Source organism: Esox lucius, chromosome 17 (genome assembly GCF_011004845.1).
Source record: "Esox lucius isolate fEsoLuc1 chromosome 17, fEsoLuc1.pri, whole genome shotgun sequence".
NCBI lineage: Eukaryota > Metazoa > Chordata > Actinopteri > Esociformes > Esocidae > Esox > Esox lucius.
In genome coordinates, this window is record NC_047585.1 from 66087 (window position 1) to 91549 (window position 25463).

General features: G+C 45.8%; 1 protein-coding gene and 1 non-coding gene across 2 annotated transcripts; both read left to right on the forward strand.

Moving 5' to 3' along the window:
* The first annotated feature begins 17857 nt into the window (after positions 1 to 17857).
* LOC114832249 (piggyBac transposable element-derived protein 4-like) lies at positions 17858 to 19767 on the forward strand. The gene is made up of 2 exons (XM_034287169.1): positions 17858 to 18614; positions 18767 to 19767. The coding sequence occupies exons 1-2, from the start codon at positions 17858 to 17860 to the stop codon at positions 19765 to 19767; spliced, it is 1758 nt and encodes a 585-aa protein (XP_034143060.1).
* Positions 19768 to 21475: 1708 nt separating this feature from the next.
* On the forward strand, positions 21476 to 21594 carry LOC114837737. Its single transcript, XR_003781155.2, has one exon. It is a non-coding gene; the product is annotated as a 5S ribosomal RNA (ribosomal RNA).
* The last annotated feature ends 3869 nt before the right edge of the window (positions 21595 to 25463 follow it).

Genomic DNA, 25463 nt, shown 5'->3' on the forward strand with positions numbered 1-25463 from the left:
CTGATTTGAAAATGTGCACTCTCGCAAAAAGCATTCACTGGCTCTGTCCAAGCAAACCGTTTCTTAAAGAAACCAACGACCACCAATGTGATATCAGGAACGTAATGGTAAAAAATAGGTGCCAGGCCGAAATGATACCAAAGCATAAATTCAAAGACACATTAGTTGAGAGGGTTGAGAATCGTTGGCTAAGTACAGCACTTCCAGATATGACCATTACATATCCGCAACACATTACGCATACCACTCTGCCATTACCAAACTACACCGTTTTTATCACAGTTCCGGATGACGCAGTTGTTCGTATTTGACATTGCACCACCTCAATGATGAATTAACAGTAGACATTGAACTGCCTCCCTTCTCACCAGAAAGTACACAGTTAAATGACAAGCTCAAGGATATGCTTAGAGTGGAAGGGACCAAACTAGTGAAACTGCAGCAGACTGCATTTGGCGTTTTAGAACCTCAGTTATTGGAAAGTCGACCTTCGCCTTTACAAGACGTGTTGGAGTTCACTTTATCAGATCTCATTGGTTGTGTATACACCACTATTAGCACACATTTTTTGGGGGGGCTATGCTGGCGACAGCAATAGCGGGTAAGAGTAGTGGAAGGAAGAATGATTGCCCTGTGCAATGTAATGGCGCAGAAATAAGTTAAATCAATAGGATTGCATTGTTAGTACCATTAATATCAGGTGGTTTTATAAAGAACCATTTCTACTTAAGGAAAGAAACATTCAATGAGATATTGTAGTTAACATGTATTTTAACAGTCAGGCAAGTATCATGGAAGTATGGAAGTATGCACTGGATGTTTGCGATTCACCGTACACCTATGTATGTAGCTGAATAATCAGTAAACTAGAAACTTCCTTTATATTGCATTTGTCAAAAAGATATTTGTGTTTTCTGTATTGTTTTATGATTAATTGCATGCTGAAGAACACTGAAATATATTTTCAAACATTATCTGTAAGTAATGACAGCTTACCTCATGATTTAATGTTCATTTGATGTTCTGTTGAAGTGTCAAAAAAAACATTTCGAAATGTCACTTAAGGCCATCTTTGAGTGAATGTTTATATTAAAAAAGTTATTAATGCAATTGTATTTTCAGTGTCTTCAAAAAAAATAATAGGAAATTGTCTATTGGTTTGTTGTTTAAAAAACTTGTTGAAATCTCTATATCGAATACTAGCTGCAAAAAGAGTGCAGAAATTACATTCCTTTGAGTAGTATAAGCACAAATATAATAGCTGTAAACTTTTGAACCTATTTAACATTGAACCAATAAGTAAAATTAGTAATAATTGAGGTAGTGTAGGCTTAAGGCATTCTCAATTTTATTTGTGTGTCTGTAAATTGTGCCTTAAGTTTGATGTGCATGGTTCTCTTTTTGGGTATTGTGTGTTTTCTAGTATTGTAGTGTATGCATTTTACCTTGAGAAGCTTTTCATGATTGAAAAAAAGAATGTATATTTTGATGGAAATTAACATGGATGCCTAACTATGTTTAAAAGTTGAGGGGTAAAATATTAAAATGTTTCATAATGTTTCATTTCCCTTCTCTGTCCCAACTCAACATTTTCACTAGCCACCATTTTGTTGTTCGGGCATTACGTTTTATTTGATAAAACTTGACTATGTTTCGCTACATCTTAGCCTGTCTTGTTCCCTGGTTTAGTCACTACTAGACATCAGCTTTATAAATAATCGCAGTCAATATTATTTCTCTCCGTTTAGTTATGGTATGTTCTAGTTAATATAAACTTGCATAAAAAACGAAATAGAGCTGTATTTATTACAGCCATGTCAAGTTATTTTTTCCCCATCCTTGCCTTGCCATATCGTTAATCTTCCTCCAATTCCTTCAGCTAGGCTCTGCTGCTATAGCTTATCCAAGGTCTTCACGCTCATATGTTTATAGTGTTAGTAACATAAATGTGTTAATTATATATGTTTTACTCTATATATTGCATATATTGCCTAATGTTTTTGTGATAGTACAAACCCTAATCTGATGGTCTTTTCACATCTTTGTTTGTCTGGCAATCTCTCTTTAAAAACTTTAGAAACAAATCTGTAATTTTAGGGACCTGAAAAGTCACCTGAAAATATTTTTAAAAATGTTATGCGGATTAGATGCAGTTTGAGGTTATTACGTTTTAAATGGAATATTTTGACATGCTTGGGTGTAAAAGAAAACTGCGATCCAATTGTTTTTTCGACATTGCTCATCTCTGCGATGTCTGGATCCGTGTGGTCCTGTATGCAAGGTTGCTAAATTACACTGACAGTAATCTGCCAAGGGTCCAGAAGAATTACATTTACATTTATTTGTAATCAAATATTATTATTTCAGTATTAATATAGCCTATTATTCCATGAGCATTCAAATACTTTACATATTTGAATAAGAATCACTTTTATATCGCTCTATTTCTAGCAATTCATACAATATATAGAGCTTCACACTGGAATAACTTCCAGAATATGACATGTGTGTGCTGTGGATTTTTCTTGTCTTTCAATTTTTTTAAATATACACTCACCTAAAGGATTATTAGGAACACCTGTTCAATTTCTCATTAATGCAATTATCTAATCAACCAATCACATGGCAGTTGCTTCAATGCATTTAGGGATGTGGTCCTGGTCAAGACAATCTCCTGAACTCCAGAATGGGAAAGAAAGGTGATTTAAGCAATTTTGAGCGTGACATGGTTGTTGGTGCCAGACGGGCCGGTCTGAGTATTTCACAATCTGCTCAGTTACTGGGATTTTCACGCACAACCATTTCTAGGGTTTACAAAGAATGGTGTGAAAAGGGAAAAACATCCAGTATGCGGCAATCCTGTGGACGAAAATGCCTTTTTGATGCTAGAGGTCAGACGAGAATGGGCCAACTGAATCAAGCTGATAGAAGAGAAACTTTAACAGAAATAACCACTCTTTCCAACCAAGGTATGCAGCAAAGCATTTGTGAAGCCACAACACGCACAACCTTGAGGCGGATGGGCTACAACAGAAGAAGACCCCACTCATCTCCACTACAAATAGGAAAAAGAGGCTACAATTTGCACAAGCTCACCAGAATTGGACAGTTGAAGAATGTTGCCTGGTCTGATGAGTCTCGATTTCTGTTGAGACATTCAGATGGTAGAGTCAGAATTTGTCGAAACAGAATGAGAACATGGATGCATCATGCCTTGTTACCACTGTGCAGGCTGGTGGTGGTGGTGTAATGGTGTGGGGGATGTTTTCTTGGCACACTTTAGGCCCCTTAGTGCCAATTGGGCATCGTTTAAATGCCACGGCCTACCTGAGCATTGTTTCTGACCATGTCCATCCCTTTATGACCACCATGTACCCATCCTCTGATGGCTACTTCCAGCAGGATAATGCATCATGTCACAAAGCTTGAATCATTTCAAATTGGTTTCTTGAACATGACAATGAGTTCACTGTACTGAAATGGCCCCCACAGTCACCAGATCTCAACCCAATAGAGCATCTTTGGAATGTGGTGGAACGGGAGCTTCGTGCCCTGGATGTGCATCCCACAAATCTCCATTAACTGCAATATGCTATACTATCAATATGGGCCAACATTTCTAAAGAATGCTTTCAGAACCTTGTTGAATCAATGCCACGTAGAATTAAGGCAGTTCTGAAGGCGAAAGAGGGTCAAACACAGTATTAGTATGGTGTTCCTAATAATCCTTTAGGTGAGTGTATTTTGTTATTCATTTAAATTACCACTAAAATGGTATAGTCACTTAGTCACATGCATTTATCCTTTCATATCTCAATATTTAATCTATTGATGGGAACATGTGTAAAACCTGCAAAGTTAGTTATTTTCCTCTCCTGTCTTCAGTTTGTGTATGTGAGGGGGAGGGAGATTGCATCCTGGACTGTCCGTAGCCCTTTCCAATGTAAATTAGTCTTGGCTCCGGAATCCGAATCATCACTGAATCTCCCACTAATTCTCCTTCATCAGGGTAAGCTTGTATAATGAAGTAATGATTGTCTGCCCATTTTGCACAAAAAAATATGTGGTCCTCCGGTCACACCTGAAGATTAAACACAACATCCAGAACAGGGAGGAAAGGGCCATCATCCTGGCTTACGCACATAGCAGGATAAGCCTCAAGGACACACCGTGCCCAATGTGCCACAAGAAAGTGGTTAGAGGTTTGCGGCACCTGAAAGATGTGCACAAGTTAAGTGTAAGTAGCTACTTGTATTTCTCTTTCATTTGAAGTTATTAATGATATTGGTTTATCAGGTTAATTTGGTTTATCACGTTAATTTGAATGACATATCCATACGTCTATGTTCCCTGTTGGTTTCAGCCATCGGAACTAGAGGAACAGCTCGAAGAGATGAGAAAAAAGGCAGTTAAAAAAAAATTAAGGGACCTCAGGAACAACAACCCAGCAATTGCAATCGTCACAAACTGTGACATTGAGGGATTCCCACTACCAACCAGCCAATCTTCGTATTCAGTGGAAGGATTTGAACTGGACTATGAGCATATGGCCAAGCATTTTCTAAAGAAGAACTCATGTTCATGGACCATTTATGTGAGTTTACACCTATTTACACTTACACCCCTCCAAGAACTGCCACCTTAACGTGGTGGAGGGGTTTGAGTACCCGAGTGACCCTAGGAGCTACGTTTTCTGGGGCTATATGCCCCTGGTAGGGTCTCCCAAGGCAAACAGGTCTTAGGCGACGGGTCAGACTAAGAGCAGTTCAAAACCCCCTTAATGATGTATAAAATTTTGAGTACCATGACGTCGCCTGGTATGGCGCAGCCGGGGCCCCACCCTGGAGCCAGGCCCGGGGTTGGGGCTCGTATGCGAGCGCCTGGTGGCTGGGACTTCCTCCATGGGGCCCGGCCGGCAACGTGGGGCCGCCCTCCCGTGGGCTCACCACCCACAGGAGGGACCATAAGGGGCCGGTGCGAAGAGGATCGGGCGGCAATCGAAGGCAGGGGCCTAGACAACCCGATCTCTGGACACACGGAAACTGGCTCTAGGGACGTGGAATGTCACCTCGCTGGCGGGGAAGGAGCCTGAGTTAGTGCGTGAGGTTGAGAGGTTCCGATTAGAGGTAGTCGGGATAACCTCTACGCACGGCTTGGGCTCTGGAGAAGGCATTCGACTGTGTCCCTCACGGCATCTTGTGGAGGGTGCTTCGGGAATATGGGGTCCTGGGTCCTTTGCTAAGGGCTGTCAGGTCCCTGTACAACCGAAGCAGGAGCTTGGTCCGCATTGCCGGCAGTAAGTCAGACTTGTTCCCAGTGCATGTTGGACTCCGGCAGGGCTGCCCTTTGTCACCGGTTCTGTTCGTAATTTTTATGGACAGAATTTCTAGGCGCAGCCAGGGGCCGGAGGGTGTCAGGTTTGGGGACCACACAATTTCGTCTCTGCTCTTTGCAGATGATGTTGTCGTGTTGGCCCCTTCAAACCAGGACCTTCAGCATGCACTGGGACGGTTTGCAGCCAAGTGTGAATCGGTGGGGATTAGAATCAGTACCTCCAAAACCGAGGCCATGGTCCTCAGTCGGAAAAGGGTGGCTTGTCCACTTCAGGTTGGTGGAGAGTGCCTGCCTCAAGTGGAGGAGTTTAAGTATCTAGGGGTCTTGTTCACGAGTGAGGGAAGGATGGAACGGGAGATTGACAGACGGATCGGTGCAGCTTTTGCAGTAATGCGGTCGATGTATCGGTCGGTCGTGGTGAAGAAAGAGCTTCGCCACAAGGCGAAGCTCTCGATTTACCAGTCAATCTATGTTCCTACTCTCACCTATGGTCTTGAGCTTTGGGTACAGGCGGGCAAAATGAGCTTTCTACGCAGGGTGGCTGGGCGATTGGCTGGGAGATAGGGTGAGAAGCTCGGTCACCCGGGAGGAGCTCAGAGTAGAGCCGCTGCTCCTCCACATCGAGAGGGGTCAGCTGAGGTGGCCTGGGCATCTGTTTCGGATGCCTCCGGAACGCCTTCCTGGGAAGGTGTTCCGGTCCCGTCCCACCGGGAGGAGACCCCGGGGAAGACCTAGGACACGCTGGAGGGACTATGTCTCCCGGCTGGCCTGGGAACGCCTCGGTGTCCCCCCGGAAGAGCTAGAGGAAGTGTCTGGGGAGAGGGAAGTCTGGGCATCCCTGCTTAGACTGCTGCCCCCGCGACCCGGCCCCGGATGAAGCGGAAGAAGATGGTATGGTACAATAAAAGGCAATATAGTTAACAATGTTGTCTGTGAAAAAGAATAGAAAAAAATAACATTGGAACGGACATTAAATATAAAATGTACAGACTAGATAGTTAACTATTTTGCCTTGTTCAATCCTTTTGTACTGCTACCAAATGTATACAAAATTTACAAACAAAAGAGGCCCTTTAAAATGCTTTTTAAAATGAATCTGTTATGTTGCTTTGAATGTCAACCTGCATGTTGGCCCAGTATCTGAGATCTTATTAATAAAGTAAATTTTGAGACAAATCAACATGGAATATATGAAGGGAGTGTCATACTGTATATCTGATTAGTACATTTTCAATGTTTTGCAATTTGCTCTCTTATATTTTAAGTACCAAGGGGTGTCAGGGGAACTGTAACAATTGAAAGGTGTGATGACCTTGTGAGTCTCTGTCTCTTGCCACAGTTACAGATTGTCTATCTTTGAATACCTTTGCTTCCCCTTATCACAGCAGGTCACTCTAACCCTTTATTTTGGAAAGAGACTGTAAGTGGGCACTTAATCAAAATGGGCCATATAGCACTGAAAAGGAAACTTTGCACTGATTACTGGTCTTATGTCATAAAAGGTTTACCGTCCACCTGAAACTTGCTTGACTTGCTGATTTTAATTTGTTTAAAGTCATCTTTTTTGTCAGTAACAGACATCCAAAAGAATACTTCAAAAAAATACAGGCTATAGCATTTTTTAGTTATTACGCTTGAAATAACTTTAAAATGAGAATATAACAAAGTTGAATTCTTCACATCTTAATCCATTCATAGTTTGTTTTAGTTTTGACATTATTTTCATGTAGTAGAAAGTAAAACCAACCAATGTTCACAGATCAAAGTGTAGATATTGTGTAGATATGATTTATATTTTTGCGAGATGTAGGCATTAACACTAGAGCCGCCAGGACTTTTTTTTCCCAATGTCAATGCATAGCTGCAGTGTCATAGATTACTGGCATTGAGATGGTTGATGAAATCTCATCAGAGCAGAAAGAAGTGGAGCAGACACAAGAGGATTTAAGAAGTAAAGACGATAACCTTGGTGAAAGATGTAAGTACTAATTAAAATTAGTGTGTGTGACTGTATAGCATTTATTAGACTTTTCTATGTAAAAAACGACGATAGCTTTAAAGTAACACATGACCATCAATGTTATCAAGTCAAAATTATTGTGTGTGTGTATTTTCTGAATATAGGAACCCTACAGACAGAAATGTGGTGTTCTGTCTCATATGCCCCAAGCCACAGGAAAGCATTTCTGCCCATCTCAAAAAGACCTGCATGAAACATGATAACGCTGAGACTATTCAACGAGAAATCATGAGGGCAAAGCAATCACAGAGGAAGTGGGCAAACCAACGAGGTCAAGGAAATTGTGAAGGACCCGTCGTGCAATTCTTTGGCTGAATATTTTCTGGAAAAGGGTTTTTTTCTTACCGATTTTCCCACGAGGCAAACTAAAAGGTACATATGTATTGTATGTTGATGGTATGTGATCAGTTTGTTTTGGAATGACAATTATGCGTTAAGTTAGAAATGTAAGTCAGAAAGTGCTAACTGGCAGTTAATTCAACTTCTTAATATGGGTATATCTTATCATCAACTGCAACATCCCTTGAGCAGATTCAGTATTATTGTGCCATTTAGTGGACATTCCTTTCACCAATTATGTTGGTTATTGTACATTTTTCCCTTTATTTACCACAGTGCCAAGGACAGCCTTGTTCTTAGTCTGGCAAAGGGGGACATGGTGGACATTTTCACAGAAACGGAAAACGGCCTTTTGGCATTACTGTGTTGCAATCATGATTTGGGCCCACCATCAAAGTCCAAGAACTGTTACTGAATTCAAGGAAAGTATTTTTTGTTGTTTAATTAAATCCAATGCTAATTTGATTATATTTAAACTGATGTGATATGACCTCTGATATAATTTTTTAATTCGGCTAACTCACATTTTATCATCAGGGTACACTATTTCTAAGGCACAGGAGGGGCAGGAGAGGTACCCAGAAAATATGATCAAATGGAGTGTGTGGTAAACAGGTGTAGGGTTAAACCTAACCCAGATTTTGATTTAATCTTACAGTACATCTCAGTCATCGATTGTACCAAGATATTGGGACGCATTTAAGGACATTTTCCCTGTAACCCTGGAAGGAAGTCCACCTACTGAACAACAGGTTACAAAAACAGGATTTGACCCGTACCGCAGCCATTACTTCTACTGGAGGTGGATTCAGTATAAGCAGCGTATACAGTATATACTTGGTAAGTGCTTTTCAGCTATTGTATATGCATGACAGGTTCATGTGATTTTGTGTCATGTTTATGCTATGGAATTAACTTTTCCTTAATAGACCACTCCATGGAAAGGTCAGGTGCCAAACCCCAGGAAACTAGAGTACAACGTGTCATAAAAGGCCAGACCTCATGGACAACTAACATACCGTCTGTGGCTCATGTTCTGGAGGCTTGGGTTACCCCAGTCCAATTGGACCATCCACGAAAACATATAGAAAATTATGTTTCCATTATCCATTCCATCACTGAGCAGAAATGGAAAGGGCTGGCTCTCAAAAACTTTGAGGGCAAAGGTAAGTAAACATTTTCATGACAGTTCTTTGAACAGTTGTAGTGTGACTGGAGACGGTGAATCTCCTCCTCTACAGGGCAATATATGGTTTCTCCCATGTCTTGATGAAAGTGCCAGTGTACTGCACACTTTTTACCTTTTGTTGAGATAAATAAATATGAAAATACTTTACTCTGTACACAGGTGTCATTGCTACCATGCCCTTCTCCCGGAACCAAATTGTTTGCGACTACCATGGTGAAGTAATCTCCAGGCTTGAAGGGGAGAAGAGGATGGAGAGCCTCACAGATATGTCCTACATGTTCTTCTTCAAAGGCAAGGGAAGTGAGCCCCTGTGCATTGATGCACAGAAATTCCCATGTGACGGTCACCCAGATAGACACATTTGGAAGGAGATTGAACCATTCCCGTAAAAAATGCAACATGCAGCCACAGATTCACCATGAACCTTCCAGGTGGACCCAGGGAATCCTTACTCTTCCTAGCCCTACGAGATATTCAGGTGAATGAAGAGCTCTTATGGGATTATGGTGTTACAAGGAAATCATTTGGTGGGGAAGGAAGAAATCTTTTATGGCTAAATGAGTGACATTGTCATCTCAGCGGTGTGAAGATAGAGCTTTCGGCATATTAATGCAGTATATATCAAAAAAATGATGTTTAATGTGTACAAGTTTACATTTTGTTCTTTGTGACTCTGTACAAATGTGTGTACACGGTTGCTTGAAACTGCCTACTACATAGAGAAGTATACAATTCCTTTGTGTGGTTATATGCCCCTCCCCTTGTACCAGGGGCGTTTCCAGCATTGAAGGACATCCGGGGCTTAGCCCAGAGCATTTTATGCAAATACAGGGATCACTTGAAGATTTTTTTTTATTACAGTAACACTTTACTTTCAGTCAAAATAAATCTTTAACATTATATTCAAGGCAGGCTAACATCCTCTCAGTGCTCAACTGAGCATAACCTTTGTTTTGGATATGGAAAACATAACCATTGCTCAACTGAGCATGATAACAATATACAGTACATCTTTACATTATGCTCAATACACATACACAGAGTCAACATACAACATACACTATTCAACTCTTGCTGTCTATCTGGTATGTCCTTCTATATTTGTTATATTACTCTCTCATCCACCTGCTGTAGTCTTTCTCATCACCTGCTGTAGTCTTTCTCATCACCTGCTGTAGTCTTTCACATCACTTGCTTTTGTCTTTCTCATCACTTGCTTTTGTCTTTCTCATCACTTGCTGGCTGGGTATCATTAAAGGGTATTTTCTTGGTTTGAGCATTGCAAATCGGTTCATGACACTGTAATGGTCTGTGACACACACAATTCCCCTCTCAATGGACATGACTGCCAGGTAATTGAGCCTCTGCTGACCCATGGTTCTTCTCAACCATGTGTGTAGGCGACGCAGAGCACTGAATGATCTTTTGCAACAGCAGCTGCTGACAGGAATCGTTAGTGCTGCTTGAAAGACTGATCTCAGGCTTGGGAACATGTCAGGGTCAAGGAGCTTGTATACACTTGCCATATCTGAAATGACACCTTCATCTCTTCTTTTGATCAGGAACTGTCTAGCCACCGCAACCTCTTCTTTACTGACCTTCATGTTATAGTGTTTAGCAATCAGCTCTAATGATTCTTCACACAGGAAGTAATTTGCTGCTGGATGGCAAGCTTTGTTGCCTTTCATTAGCTCTGCACCAACACCACAAAATCTCCCCTCCAGCTCACTAACCATTCTGTCAAGGCATGGGTAAAATATGTGATTTCTTACCTCATCCCCAGCACTCACATAAGCCCTTGTGCCAGTGGTGGACTCTACCACATAATCATCTAATCGCCTCTGCTTGCGTTTTTGAGAACCTCCTGGAGCTGGGGTCTCTGACAGATGGTTGGCGTCAAGAATTTCTCTGGCCTGATTATATAATTTCTCTGCCATTTCCTCTGTCCTCAAGGACCGAAGTGTTTCAAGTACCGCATCTTTATACCAAGTAGCTTGTGCTAAGTCTACATCCTCTTTTTGAAGGTACTTGTGAAGTCCCTCTGTAGTGGACAGCAAAGCTTTAAACATCACAAGCATATATACATTTGAAAGTCTTGAAAGTTTGGAAAGCAGTCCAATTGCTGTGGTAGTTTTGGTCAATTCTTTGAGGCACTTTAACAATGCTGGCAGATTTGCAATTATGGCAGTGACTGACATGAGCTGGCATGCCCATCGTGTCTTTGAGAGTTGAACAAGCTCACTCTTCTCCAAGCCCAAGGCTTTTTGCATGTCTGAGAAAGAATGATGATTAACTAACGACACACTGAAGAAAGAGTACACACTCTCCAGTGTATCGAAGAAATCAATGGCTTCTGGCACAGCCCTGCAAGTGTGACAAAGCACCAAATTCAGTTCATGTGCATAGCAGTGCACATACACTGCTTCTGGATGCTTCACACGGAATTGAGCCTGAACACCCCGAACAGCACCGCTCATGACGGAGGCCCCATCGTAAGACTGAGCAACACATTGCAGGTCTTGCAGGCCTTTGGATTTGAGAACTTCTTCAATGGCCTCTGTAATGGAATGTGCATCGAAAGACTTCAGACTTGCAAGTTCCAGAAAACTTTCTTTGACATTGTTCTCATATCCCACATAACGAACACACACAGCAAGCTGTTCCACATGACCATCTCGAGCCTCATCAGCCATCACTGCATACATTTTTGAATGCTTCATCTCTTTAATGATGGATGCAGTAACTTCCACTGCACAACACTATCATTTCATTCTGTGAGCCTGAAGAGAGATATGTGGAATGGACAGGAGGTGTGTAGCTTTGGAGAAAGGGGTCGAATTCCTCTAGAAATTTCATCATCTCTAAGAAATTTCCCTGATTGTCAGAGGACTCTTTCTCATCATGGCCACGGAATGTGAGGCCTTGCTTTCCCAAAAAGCTAACGACAGCAGTGACACGACGAAGGTATTCTCTTCTTTCAATTATCTGGTCAACATTGGCCACATGCATTCTCTCAACTACACTGCCTTGTGATAAACTGGCTTTGTAAGTCTTCCAAGCAAGCATTGAATCTTTGTGTCCTGAGCTACTATCGTGCTCTCTAAAGCTGTCCAAGGCTCGTTTCCAGTTTGAAAATCCAACAGAGCTGGTTATCACATCTTTGTTAACTCTAGACACTTGTTTCCCAAAGAGCCTGCATGCAAAGCAGAAGGCTGCATTTCGCCTAGCAGAGTACTCTAACCAGTCAAATGTCTCAAACCATTTTTGCTGGAAGGACCTTCTCTGTAGTCCAAAGGTGGTGAGAGGGTATTATTTTAATTTTGCTCTGGCTGGGCCTGTTTCTACAGTCCCTAAATCTTCCATTACAGTACTAGCGACCTCAGCTAACTTAGCCTCTCTCCTCCCTGAATCATCTGTGATGCAAAAGAACAGATACGACACATAACTAATTGCCAATCAGTTTCAAACAACTTCAGGTTCAAACAACAACTAAGTTAAAGCAATACATTAATTACTTTAGTAAAAGTTCATTGACACATGGCATCGAACTGTATATAATTCTCAATGTACATCTGTCAAAAACCTTTCATTAGGATCATTTGGATAAACAAAGTTTCACTTTTAACTTTCTCCAAAGTAAAATTGATTTATTGTTACCAGTTTCCATGTCTGATCCTGGCACAGCTGCTGCTGGCTCCTCCTCATCAGTCTGCAGCTCATCTTTGCTACCCTCTACAAAACCATGTGTATAAGTGTATATTTACTACAAACTAATAACACATAAGTCACACATACATTTTATGTTAATGCTTATTGGTTATATCATTAGAGAAAACAGAATCTGATAAACATGGAAAGTATTCAGTAAAGTGGGATAAAACTATGGATAAAACTTTTTCGTAAGCTACCGTTATGAAAAAGAAGTATACTTCAAGTTCATTTTATGAAGAAGTATACTTAAGTAATGTTCAAGTATATTTTAAGTATACCAATATCAATGTGGCTTTGGCTTGCTTAGTTGGGGACACTAATCTAATTTAATCAATTTAAACTCCTATTTTGATTAGCCTTACCAAACTTGGACGTTTCTGCATTGTCTTTTTGCACTAGAAATAAACCTAGTTATTACGGTAATGAACATTGTGACGGAAGTGAATTAATCACAACTAACTTTATCTAGAAAAAACTAGATAATACCAAGCTAGATAATTAGCTTGATAATACCAAGTATTATCCATTTGTATCTGTAAAGCTGCTTTGAAACAGCCTACACTGTTAAAAGCGCTATATAAATGAAGGTGACTTAACTTGACAATGTGTACTATTTCAATACTGCTTGGGACTAAATTGGCCTACTTTTAACATATAAAAGTATACATTTAAGTTTAAAGTGTAAAAGTAGTAGACTTTAAGTACACACAACTATGCCTAGGTTTCTCATTTGTAATGCATCAGTACTACAAGTTAACTTTTAAGTATACTAGTAGTAGTTTACTATTTTAATACAAGTAGTATTTTTTGTTTATGAAAGTACACACTGAAGTGTACTTTCAGTAAACTATTAGTTTAGTAGTGTATACTGCAAGCCCTGCTGAAAAATCCAGCTAAAACCAGCCTAAGCTGGTTGGCTGGTCTTAGCTGGTTTAAGATGGTCTCCCAGCCTGGCCTAGCTGGTTTTAGCTGGTCTTCCAGCCTGACCTAGCTGGTTTTAGCTGGTCTTCCAGCCTGACCAGCTAAGACAAGCTAAAAAATGTTCAAAACCCCCCTAAAACCAACCTGATATACCAGCTACTTCCAGCTTAAACCAGCTAAGACCAGCCAACCAGCTTAGGCTGGTTTTAGCTGGATTTTTCAGCAGGGAGTATACTTGCAAGTCAACATAAAAATATACTTATAGTTCACTATTTTGTATTATGTTTGCACTTGCACAGTATACTATTATGTTTAAATGTAGATATTTTTTTATAAAAAAAAAGATTTATTTTCATTAAAAAAAAAACTTTAACTGTACCTTAATTTTAAAAACATTTCATTAGCTTCATGTTGCATTTTTTTTATCAACACTTGATTGTTGGTAACTTTCATAAAGAAAGGCAACATTTTAAACAAAAAAAGTTAAAGACTACACCTTGATCAGATTCAGAATGGATTCAGAATAATAATAAAAAACACAGATGGAGTAGATCGAGTCCAAAGTCCAAACCTTCACAGACAGTTGTTATAGGCTATTTGTGGGTTAACTTACCCTTCATTTCATTTGGTAATATTAAGCGTTTTTTTTTTTACTTTTGATTTACACACTGTTTAATGATTGATGATGATGATCACATTATTTTATATTTGATTGAGCAATCTTCTATCGCTTGCTAGTATCATACTAACTTATATCAGATGCTACTAGTAACATACAAGTGATGCTAGTAGCCTAATAACTAGCTACAGAAGTTAACAAATAGACATACAGTGAAAGACAGCCAGAAGATGATCTTTAGATTTAAAGGATAAAAAAACTGAATTCATTTCTTACCCACTGACTTCTTTCCAAAGAATCCCCAAAGTCTTGTTTGCTTCATTTTTCATTTCCCGCTCACTGTCTGTCGTTATTAAAACGCACGCTCAGACACTTGACTTTGCTACTAGGCTAGCCCCTCCCCTACCTGCTACATATTCAAAAGGGAGGAAGAAACGGCAGCAAAGTAATGTAGGCCTATATGGCTAGATTATTTTTAAGGTATATTTTTACAGGCTGTATGCAGTACGTGCAAAGCCAAAGCGCAACGAAATAGGACAACTTATGATTGCGCGGGTTTACATAGGCTTAAAAAAAATAAAAAATAAAAATAAAATTCCCTCATTTGAGATTCGGGGCTACACTCAAAACATCGGCTGGCGCCGCCCCTGCCTTGTACTAATACACCATTTGTAGATATCCGTCATTTGGAAACATTAGAAGATTTGGTTTGTTGATATCAGTTAAATAAAGATTGTGTTTATTAGACCAGGTCATTCCCTGCTCATGGGTAATATTCCCTGCTCTTGACCTCCATAGACAGGCAGCCTGCATTGAAATGTCCCTGGGCTCCGGTACCCTTTAAAGGCAACACTGTGTTCCTTTGAACAAGGAACAACACAGTCTGAGAGCAAGCAAAGTCTCTTTTACAGTTGGGACCTGCCTATGCCTGTTAACAACAACAACAACAACTACACAGAATGTAGGTTCAATGATTAAAAACAGACAATATTCATGGTATTTATAAAATAATAGGTGCATATAGACAGTGTTATTGATTCCACACAAAATGGTAAGTAGAGAAAGAAACATTTATTCATGCCAGTACCTGATTAAAAAAACCTCAACTTTGATGGAAGTTGCAACGATTTACAATGTCCACTTGATGGCACAATAGCACGATCTGCTCAAGGGATGTTGCAGATGATACTAAGGGCTGCTACTCCTCTTAAGAAGTTGAATTTACTGCCAGTAAGCACTTTCTGACTTACATTTTTAACCAAACGCATGGTTGTCATCCATAATTGGAGTGAGCCATGCTCTGGACCTGTGACAGCCCCACAACATCGTGTCAACCAAGACAGCCCCACAACATCCAGAGACTTGAGGTACTCAGGGCAGATCTCATCCACCCCCGGTGCCTTGCCACCGAGGAGTTTCTTTACGACCTCTGTGACTTCAGCCCGGGTGATGGACGAGTCCACCTCTGAGCCCTCATCCTCTGCTTCCTCAATTGAAGACGTGACGGCGGGATTGAGGAGATTCTCGAAGTACTCCTTCCACCGCCCAACGACATCCCCAGTTGAGGTCAACAGCTGCCCACCTCTACTGTAAACAGCGTTGGTAGGGCACTGTTTCCCTCTCCTGAGGCGGCGGACGGTTTGCCTGATAGGACTCCTTCTTCAGCTTGACGGCATCCCTTACTTCCGGTGTCCACCACCGGGTTCGGGGATTGCTGCCTCGACAGGCACCGGAGACCTTACGCCCACAGCTCCGAGGGGCCGCTTTGACAATGGCGGTGGAGAACATGGTCCACTCGCATTGCCTTAGGGTCTCTCTGACACAAGGGTGTCCCCTCCGCCTCGAGGGTCTCTCAGACACGAGAGGAGGGTCCCCCTCTCGCATTGCCTTAGGGTCTCTCTGACACAAGGGTGTCCCCTCCGCCTCGAGGGTCTCTCAGACACGAGAGGAGGGTCCCCCTCTCGCATTGCCTTAGGGTCTCTCTGACACAAGGGTGTCCCCTCTGCCTAAGGGTCTCTCAGACACGAGAGGAGGGTCCCCCTCTCGCATTGCCTTAGGGTCTCTCTGACACAAGGGTGTCCCCTCTGCCTTAGGGTCTCTCAGACACGAGAGGAGGGTCGCCGCTCGCATTGCCTTCGGGTCTCTCTGACACAAGGGTGTCCCCTCTGCCTTAGGGGTCTCTCAGACACGAGAGGAGGTTTCGCCGCTCGCATTGCCTTCGGGTCTCTCTGACACAAGGGTGTCCCCTCCGCCTCGAGGGTCTCTCAGACACGAGAGGAGGGTCCCCCTCTCGCATTGCCTTAGGGTCTCTCTGACACAAGGGTGTCCCCTCCGCCTCGAGGGTCTCTCAGACACGAGAGGAGGGTCCCCCTCTCGCATTGCCTTAGGGTCTCTCTGACACAAGGGTGTCCCCTCTGCCTAAGGGTCTCTCAGACACGAGAGGAGGGTCCCCCTCTCGCATTGCCTTAGGGTCTCTCTGACACAAGGGTGTCCCCTCTGCCTTAGGGTCTCTCAGACACCAGAGGAGGGTCGCCGCTCGCATTGCCTTCGGGTCTCTCTGACACAAGGGTGTCCCCTCTGCCTTAGGGGTCTCTCAGACACGAGAGGAGGTTTCGCCGCTCGCATTGCCTTCGGGTCTCTCTGACACAAGGGTGTCCCCTCCGCCTCGAGGGTCTCTCAGACACGAGAGGAGGGTCCCCCTCTCGCATTGCCTTAGGGTCTCTCTGACACAAGGGTGTCCCCTCCGCCTCGAGGGTCTCTCAGACACGAGAGGAGGGTCCCCCTCTCGCATTGCCTTAGGGTCTCTCTGACACAAGGGTGTCCCCTCTGCCTAAGGGTCTCTCAGACACGAGAGGAGGGTCCCCCTCTCGCATTGCCTTAGGGTCTCTCTGACACAAGGGTGTCCCCTCTGCCTTAGGGTCTCTCAGACACGAGAGGAGGGTCGCCGCTCGCATTGCCTTCGGGTCTCTCTGACACAAGGGTGTCCCCTCTGCCTTAGGGGTCTCTCAGACACGAGAGGAGGTTTCGTCGCTCGCATTGCCTTCGGGTCTCTCTGACACAAGGGTGTCCCCTCTGCCTTAGGGGTCTCTCAGACACGAGAGGAGGTTTCGCCGCCGGCGTTCCCCTCTGCCTTAGGGTCTCTCTGACACAAGGGTGTCCCCTCTGCCTTAGGGGTCTCTCAGACACGAGAGGAGGTTTCGCCGCCGGCGTTCCCCTCTGCCTTAGGGTCTCTCTGACACAAGGGTGTCCCCTCTGCCTTAGGGGTCTCTCAGACACGAGAGGAGGTTCGTCGCCTCAGGGTCTCTTCGCCTCTCGCCCTCGCCTTCGGGTGTCACAGACAGGAGCAAATCGGCAGCGCGCACGACCCACCCTAGGGCCCCAGCGGAGGGTGTACGGAGCGCGAGAAACAGATACTAACATTGGTCCCGTCCCCCCACCCAGCGGCGCGTGTGCGCATCCCGCTCGGACGTTCGCTGTCCGGTACTCGGAAGCGATGTCAGGAGCAGCTAGGCGCCTGGGGAAACAGGTTCCGGAGGCATGCGGCCCGCTCGGCGTCCGGGGCTCTGAAGCGATGCCCGGAGCCGCCAGGTGCACCGCGAAACAGGTTCTAGAACGGATGTTGGCTAATCGCCCGCCCGTCCCGGAGGAGGAGGACGAGGACGACGAGGAACAGGAGGAGGACGAGGAAAAACGGGAGAACGTGCCAGAGGAGGGCTGGGAAGCGATGCCCGGAGCCGCCAGGGGCACCGCGAAACAGGTTCTAGAACAGGAGGAGGACGGGGAACAGGAGGATGGCGAGGAACAGGAGGAAGCGTCAGAGGAAGAAGACAACCAGGAACACGAGCCGGAGGACGAGGCCTCGTCCTCCTCCTCGTCGTCGGACCAGGAACAAGAGCAATACGCTCCCGGGGTGGAGAGAGATACGTTCCGGTCGAAAAACGGAACGATCGCGTGGTCCTCAGTCGCGTATCCCAAACAGGGCAGGCCGTCACGACCGAACGTGGCGGCCACGATGCCCCCGGGCCCCACGGAGAACGCCGTCTCCCGCGTGCGGGACGTAGCCTCCGCATTCCGGCTGTTCATCACACCCGCGATAGAGAGCGTGGTCCTGGAGATGACAAACCTGGAGGGCTCTCGGAAATACGGAGACGGCTGGAAGGCGATGGACGCGATCGACCTGCGCGCGTACGTGGGGCTGCTGATCCTGGCGGGCGTATTCAGGTCCCGAGGCGAGGCCGCGGCCAGTCTGTGGGACGCGGAGAGCGGAAGGCCCGTATTCCGCGCCACCATGCCTCTGAAACTCTTTCACACTTACTCGAGGCTGCTGCGATTCGACGACCGCGAGTCGCGCCCGGAGAGACGCGCCACGGACAAACTCGCGGCCTTACGAGAGGTCTGGGACAAGTGGTCCGAGCGGCTCCCGTTCCTCTACAACCCGGGCCCTCACGTGACGGTGGACGAGCAACTGGTCCCGTTCAGAGGTGGGTAACGCACGCGCTCACGCACGCTAGCGGCAGAGGCGCATTTGTAGGAAAAACCTACGGCCGCCCGACACCCGGTGACTATCATCATGATCATCATCATCGTCGTCGTCATGATGACCGTCTCTCCTCGTCTCTCCCCCCGTCCCCAGGTCGTTGCCCTTTCCGCCAGTACATGCCCAACAAGCCCGCGAGGTACGGGATCAAGTCGTGGGTGGCGTGCGACGCTAAATCCAGCTACGCGTGGAAGATGCAAGTGTACACCGGGAAGCCAGCCGCGGGCGGCCCGGAGAAGAACCAGGGCATGCGGGTGGTGCTCGATGTGACAGAGGGGCTCAGGGGGCACAACGTGACGTGCGACAATTTCTTCACCTCCTACGAACTGGGACAGCGGCTCCTGGCCCGGGGGCTCACGATGGTGGGCACGGTTCGCAAGAACAAGCCCGAGCTCCCTGCCGCGCTGCTCGCGACCAAGGCCCGAGAGGTGTTCTCGTCCAGGTTCGCGTTCACCCCGAGCGCCACTCTAGTGTCCTACGTGCCCAAGAGAAGCAAGAACGTGTTACTGCTGAGCACGCTGCACACGGACGCGTCGGTGAGCGAGCGCCAGGACAGGAAACCCGCCCTCATCCTGGACTACAACAGCAACAAAGGAGGGGTGGACAACCTAGACAAGGTGGTCGGAACCTACAGCTGCCGGCGGATGACGGCCCGCTGGCCCCTGGCGGTCTTCCACAACATAATCGACGTCTCCGCGTACAACGCCTTCGTGATATGGAGGGAGCTCAACCCCGGCTGGATGACCCGTAAGAGGAACAAGAGGAGGGTCTTCCTGGAGCAGCTGGGGAAAGCTCTCGTGACGCCGCTCATGGAAAGAAGGGTGCGTATCCCGCGCACACACTCGTCCGCGGCGCTCGTGAAAGCCGCGCAGAGCGCTAGAGCCGGGGTTCGCCCCGAGGGCCTGGAAGCCGCTGCCCGTGCCCCTGGCCCTGCCCCTGCCAGTAAGAGGAAGAGGTGTCAGAGCTGCCCGCCCAAGAAAGACTGTAAAACCCACACGGTGTGCAGCGGGTGTAAGAGATACGTATGCAAACGCTGCACGCACGCCTACTGTCCCACGTGCCCCGATTGGGGGTTTACACAAGAAGAGAAGGACTGACCCGGGGCGCGTGGGGTGTTTGTTCAGCCCCTGGGGTCCCTCTGACCCCACCGATTCATCCCGCCACCCTGCCCTCGCCCTGGGGTCTCTCCGACCCACGGTTAGCATACCAGTTCCCCTCGCCCTCGGGTCTCTCCGACCCACGGTTATCCCGCACCCTCCCCTCGCCCTAGGGTCTCTCCGACCCATGGTTAGCATACTAGTTCCCCTCGCCCTGGGGTCTCCCCGATCTGCCGTTAGACAGTACCCTGCCCACGCCCCTGGGGTCTCTCCGACCCACGGTTATCCCGCCACCCTACGCTCGCCCTGGGGTCTCTCCGACCCACGGTTAGCATACCAGTTCCCCTCACCCTGGGGTCTCCCCGATCCGCCGTTAGACAGTACCCTGCCCTCGCCCCTGGGGTCCCTCCGACCCACGGTTATCCCGCCACCCTGCCCTCGCCCTGGGGTCTCTCCGACCCGCCGTTAGACAGCACCCTGCCCTCGCCCCTGGGGTCGCCCCGATCCGCCGTTAGACAGCACCCTGCCCTCGCCCCTGGGGTCTCCCTGACACGATAGAGTTGGCGTGTACACTGCAAGGTGCAATCTGACCCGCAGGACACGGGGGGTACGCGCGGAACTCAAGGGCGACACAAGGGTTAAATACTAGTTTATGTACACATTTAATGGCATAGTCAAGTGGGGCCCACATATGACATATTGGCATTAAAACCTTTTCTATAACGATGAATTCCATGTGTTCATGCTTCTAGAGCAACAATATCATCAATTTCAATGTCTTAAGAATTTCCATTCATTTGAGTTTGTTCTTGAATTGCTTGTCGTTTGGATGTGTACATTGACTGCTGTTGAGGACCTATTCACAATATTCGACCTAACTGGCATGTATGTTGTTGGTTTGCACTTGTGCGCTTCCATGTATGAAATCTGGGTTAAGACTCATGATAGGACTGTTGAATTCTATTCATTTACTTTCATTTGAAATGATAAAATTCCATTTGAGTGCACTCTCTTTTGATCAAGGAAAAACACAGTTTCACCATCAATTCTTCAACTATGACTGATTGAATACAGGTTTATACACTTCTATGTAGCATCACCATGTCAGACTATCTTCATCCCTTGTAAGTGTTTTAAATACTAGTTTATGTACACATTTAATGGCATAGTCAAGTGGGGCCCACATATGACATATTGGCATTAAAACCTTTTCTATAACGATGAATTCCATGTGTTCATGCTTCTAGAGCAACAATATCATCAATTTCAATGTCTTAAGAATTTCCATTCATTTGAGTTTGTTCTTGAATTGCTTGTCGTTTGGATGTGTACATTGACTGCTGTTGAGGACCTATTCACAATATTCGACCTAACTGGCATGTATGTTGTTGGAGAGCATTGTACCAATCTGGATTCTTAATGTGAACCTTTTCTTCACTACCTGAAGTAATACATCCTAATACAAGTTCCCTATTCCAGAGCAATGTAGCGACCAAATCCAGGACCTAATCCAAACCAGGATCCTAATCCTAACCGTAATCCTAATCCTAACCATAATCCTTATCCGAATCCTTATCCTAACCATAATCCTAACCATAATCCTAATCCCAACCCTAACCTTAACCCTAACCCTAACCCTAACCCTAACTCTAACCCTAACCCTAATCCTAACCTAACCCTAACCTCCCACCGCTTCCAAATTTTAAAGGCTTACGGCCACACCTCCCTGAGCACACCCAATCTCGTCTGATCTCGGAAGCTAAGCAGGGTCGGGCCCGGTTAGTACTTGGATGGGAGACCGCCTGGGAATACCAGGTGCTGTAAGCCTTTAAAACCTTTGACCTCTGTATACATTTCAGGGTCTCTTTCATCTGAATTCACAATATTGGAGTTCTCCTCTATACATGGGTTAGGGTTATATATTACATTGTTTATAGAGATAAAATATACAATTACTACAAGTTTATACTCTGTGATATCTGTTTAAGGCTTTTTCTGAGTAAGTGCTGAAAGAATATATGGAGACTGCTTATACTTTGTCATATCCTGGTAATTCATTTATTATTTTCCTACACCTGTGTGCCTAATCTTAACCTCGGGCCCCATATCAAACCTTAACCATCCCCTGCCCTTACCTAACCTTAACCGTCCCCCCCATGCCTCACCTTAACCCTCCTGGGGCACACACAGAGGGAATGGGCAATCACTAATCTAACCTGGCCCGAAACCCTAACCCTAACCTTAACCCAGAGGGCCCCATATCTAACCCTAACCAACTCCTGCCCTTACCTAACCTTAACCGTCCTCCCCATACCTCACCTTAACCCTTCTGGGGCACGCACAGAGAAGAAGGGCAGTTTAACCTGGCCCTAAGCCCTAACCCTAACCCCATATCTAACCCTAACCGTCCCCCCTATACCTCACCTTAACCCTCCCAGGGAGGGAGGAGCAGCCCTGAATACAACCCTGCCCTAGGCCTTAACCCTAACCCTAACCCAGTTAACTCCATATCTAACCCTAACCTCTAGCTCAGACTGAACCCTAGAACCCTTGACCCTGACCCACAACCCTACTAGGGAAACTATTAGGCCCACTTGGGCACCATATATGGGGTACTTCTGTTTTCTTTCAATTTCTCTTATTATTTCTTTATTAGTTTTTTATTGTTTTATTATATTCTTTTAGATTTCATGTCCTATGGACTTATGGATAGGACTGGGTATTATACCTTTATTATTTATTTATTAATTTACCAATTTTTGTATGGGACTGGGGACACTGGGATTTAAAACTGTTATTTTTTTAATTTAACATGTATATATAACACTTACCTATAAGATGTGATTTGACCCGATAGTTTGTGGGGATTGGCCAATTTTCAAATTTCAAATGACAAGTGCATTGTGCATCATATGAGGACCAATGAGGTGAGACCACACCAGGGTATATGCTGTGTCCATTGGCAGTTAGCCGGCACTCTCCATCTCGCACCTACCTGAGATACTTACCTTATAGCCTGATGAAGACCATGCTATGGTCGAAACGTTGCTTTCTTTTGTAAAATAAAATAAAAATAAACAAAAGAATCAGATCATCACAGAGTTTTTTTCGCTTTTATTTGAATCTATTAAAAGTGAGTTTAACAATCCGGTTATTGCAACGCGCCCAACATGGCTAGCTGGCGAAGGGAATCCCTGGACTACCAACACTCCTATATGGCAGACAACTTAACGCGGCGCAGACCCTTGTACTCTCCGAGGAGACAGGTAAAGAGGAACCACAACTATGGGGAACGCAGCTACGCGTAAGTGGTACGGGAGGGACGCCCGCGCACCGCCAGACCTCCCGTTAGCCAAGTAGCGCCACGGAGCTTCGCCAGGGCTCAACGAATGCACAGCTACTACGAACCCCGCCGGGAGGAGAACCACCCCTACACCCAACCGAGAAGGGGTCCCAGCCATCACCGTCCAGGACGTCAACCAGCCCCCGCTGCTCCTAGGATACGTCAACCACAACGGGGATGACGGGGACCGGCGAGGAGAACCTCACCACCTAGCAAACCTACGGTAGATGAGGCTAATTTTACCCTTAAAACTAGGGCCATATTCAGACTGATAAAAGCCACGCACCATTTGGCTAACGTAACGGCGGACCAGCCGCCCGCCTCTATTACTAAGATGATGACTAATCTGGCTACCTCCATAAAACCTGCTGCCCCTACGGCGTAACACTATCCCTCATCCAGGGAAACGCAATGAATTGGTCCCACACTACGCTCATTATTCTGAGGGACCACTATATAAGGAGGACATTGACAATATTACGCAGGTTTTAATTCAATTGGAGGCTTGGGACTGGTCCCACAATTTAGACATTGCCTCAAAATGGGCAAAAAAACAGTTTGGCTGTAAGCTCAGGACGACCACCCTGAACCAAGTAAGGGAGACCCTCCAACAGAAGGTGGTCAGCCCGACCACCACTCACCCTATGTGATGGCAATTTCTAAAATCCAAATAGTTCTATGAAAATGGTAGGTAAGACAGGAGAAATCAATTGCGCAATAAACGGTTTTAATCTTGCTTGCAAGGAGAAAGTATACAGGTTACAAAGTAACAGTGGATAGTCTCTAAATAAAAACATCATTTCGACAGTATTTATTACATAGGAAAAGGGGTGTGGTAAGATGCTGCCATCTGTCTCATGTCAATCAAACACCTTTCCCTTTGTTCTATCACACAAGTCAAATGCTATCTTCCCCCACCTTATCCTTCCTGCCATAATGTTTACTGTAGTGTTTACCCAAAGGGGCCAACTGACCTTACTGCCCCCTGTTGTATCTTCTCCTATCCTGTCCTAAAACCCATTGATCTGCATCTGGACAGACAATAGATGTCCCCTATGCAAATACCAGATCCCACACATTCCTGTACCTATCTTAACAGTGGGACTTAGTATTTTAATCAGTGAGAATACATTGTATTAAGAAATGTCCACAACACCTACTACACAGCCAGAACCAGAGGCACAGGGAGCAGCGGTGACTCCACCACCGATCAGGGACACCACCCCACAGCCAACTGCCACAGCACTACAGAGACCCCTCCCAGTTCCGGCTGCCTCCCAACAGGTGGAGAAGGGCACAATGACGGTCCCCGCATCAGACTGGTCACCTGTGGGGCACCAAGACCGCCAACGGGAAGAGGACACCCCCATACCATCTCCCTCCTCTCTCCCTTCCTCGCCTGTCCTCCCAATCATCTCTCTCCCCGCCCGCTCTGCTTCTGTTCTATCCCTCTCACAGGCACCTAAGGAGCAGAGAACCAGGAGGGTCAACATGACAATGGGAGAATGCACAATTCAGACATCAGATGAAGAATCTGACGAGGAGGAGACACGGCCGGTCACCCTAGTCCCGGACACAGCTCCCCCCTCCCCTCAAGACTTACCACTGGTGGAGGTACACTCGCATCACCCCCCCATTCTCCCCACACCACCCCAGACTGTGACAGCGGCCCAGACCAGTCTCTCTTTCAGTAGGCCGGCTAAGATCTCCACCCTGGTGACCAGGAGGCCCTTCCGACACCTCAACACCTTGAACAAAATAAAGGACTGGAGAATCCACCACAAACAAAAGACAATCATCATGGGGGACTCGAACGTCTACAGGATGCCCCCCTTCACCCACCAGGACCTCTAGATCGACAGCTACCCCGGGGCCACCTTCAGACATGCGGAGTCCATCTTGGCCAAATCTCAGGCCTCCCCCACGGTCCAGAAACTCGTCCTGGAGTTTGGGATCAACAACAACAAAGCGCAGTGCCCGGAAAAGACCTCTATCAGACAATTACAAGGGGCCATCAGAATGGCCAAAAAGGCATGCCCCAACGCCCAGGTACTGGTCCCCCTAATCAATTTCTCCCCAGATTTGCCCAAACGAGAGAGGGACAACCTTACCAGACTGAATGACTACATCTCCCAGCACCTCCTCGCCATCCCGAAACTGCCAGAGGAACTCTTTGACACAGAGAAGGTCCACTGGTCCCAACACACGGCGAGGCGCCTCCTCGATCATTGGGTTGAGTACTTAAACATGTGAGCCCCGTGAACGAGTAATGAGACGGGGGACAAGAATGTTTTTAATTTGTCTAACTGTTTCACCCCTACAGGGGCACAACTCTCTCTTTTGTGCAGGGGAC

Excerpts from the sequence above, each read along its gene's own strand:
- LOC114832249 (XM_034287169.1), top strand. The coding sequence starts at position 17,858 with ATGCCCGGAGCCGCCAGGGGCACCGCGAAACAGGTTCTAGAACAGGAG. Across the intron at positions 18,615-18,766 it reads GCAACTGGTCCCGTTCAGAG|GTCGTTGCCCTTTCCGCCAG; the intron begins GTGGGTAACGCA and ends CCCCGTCCCCAG.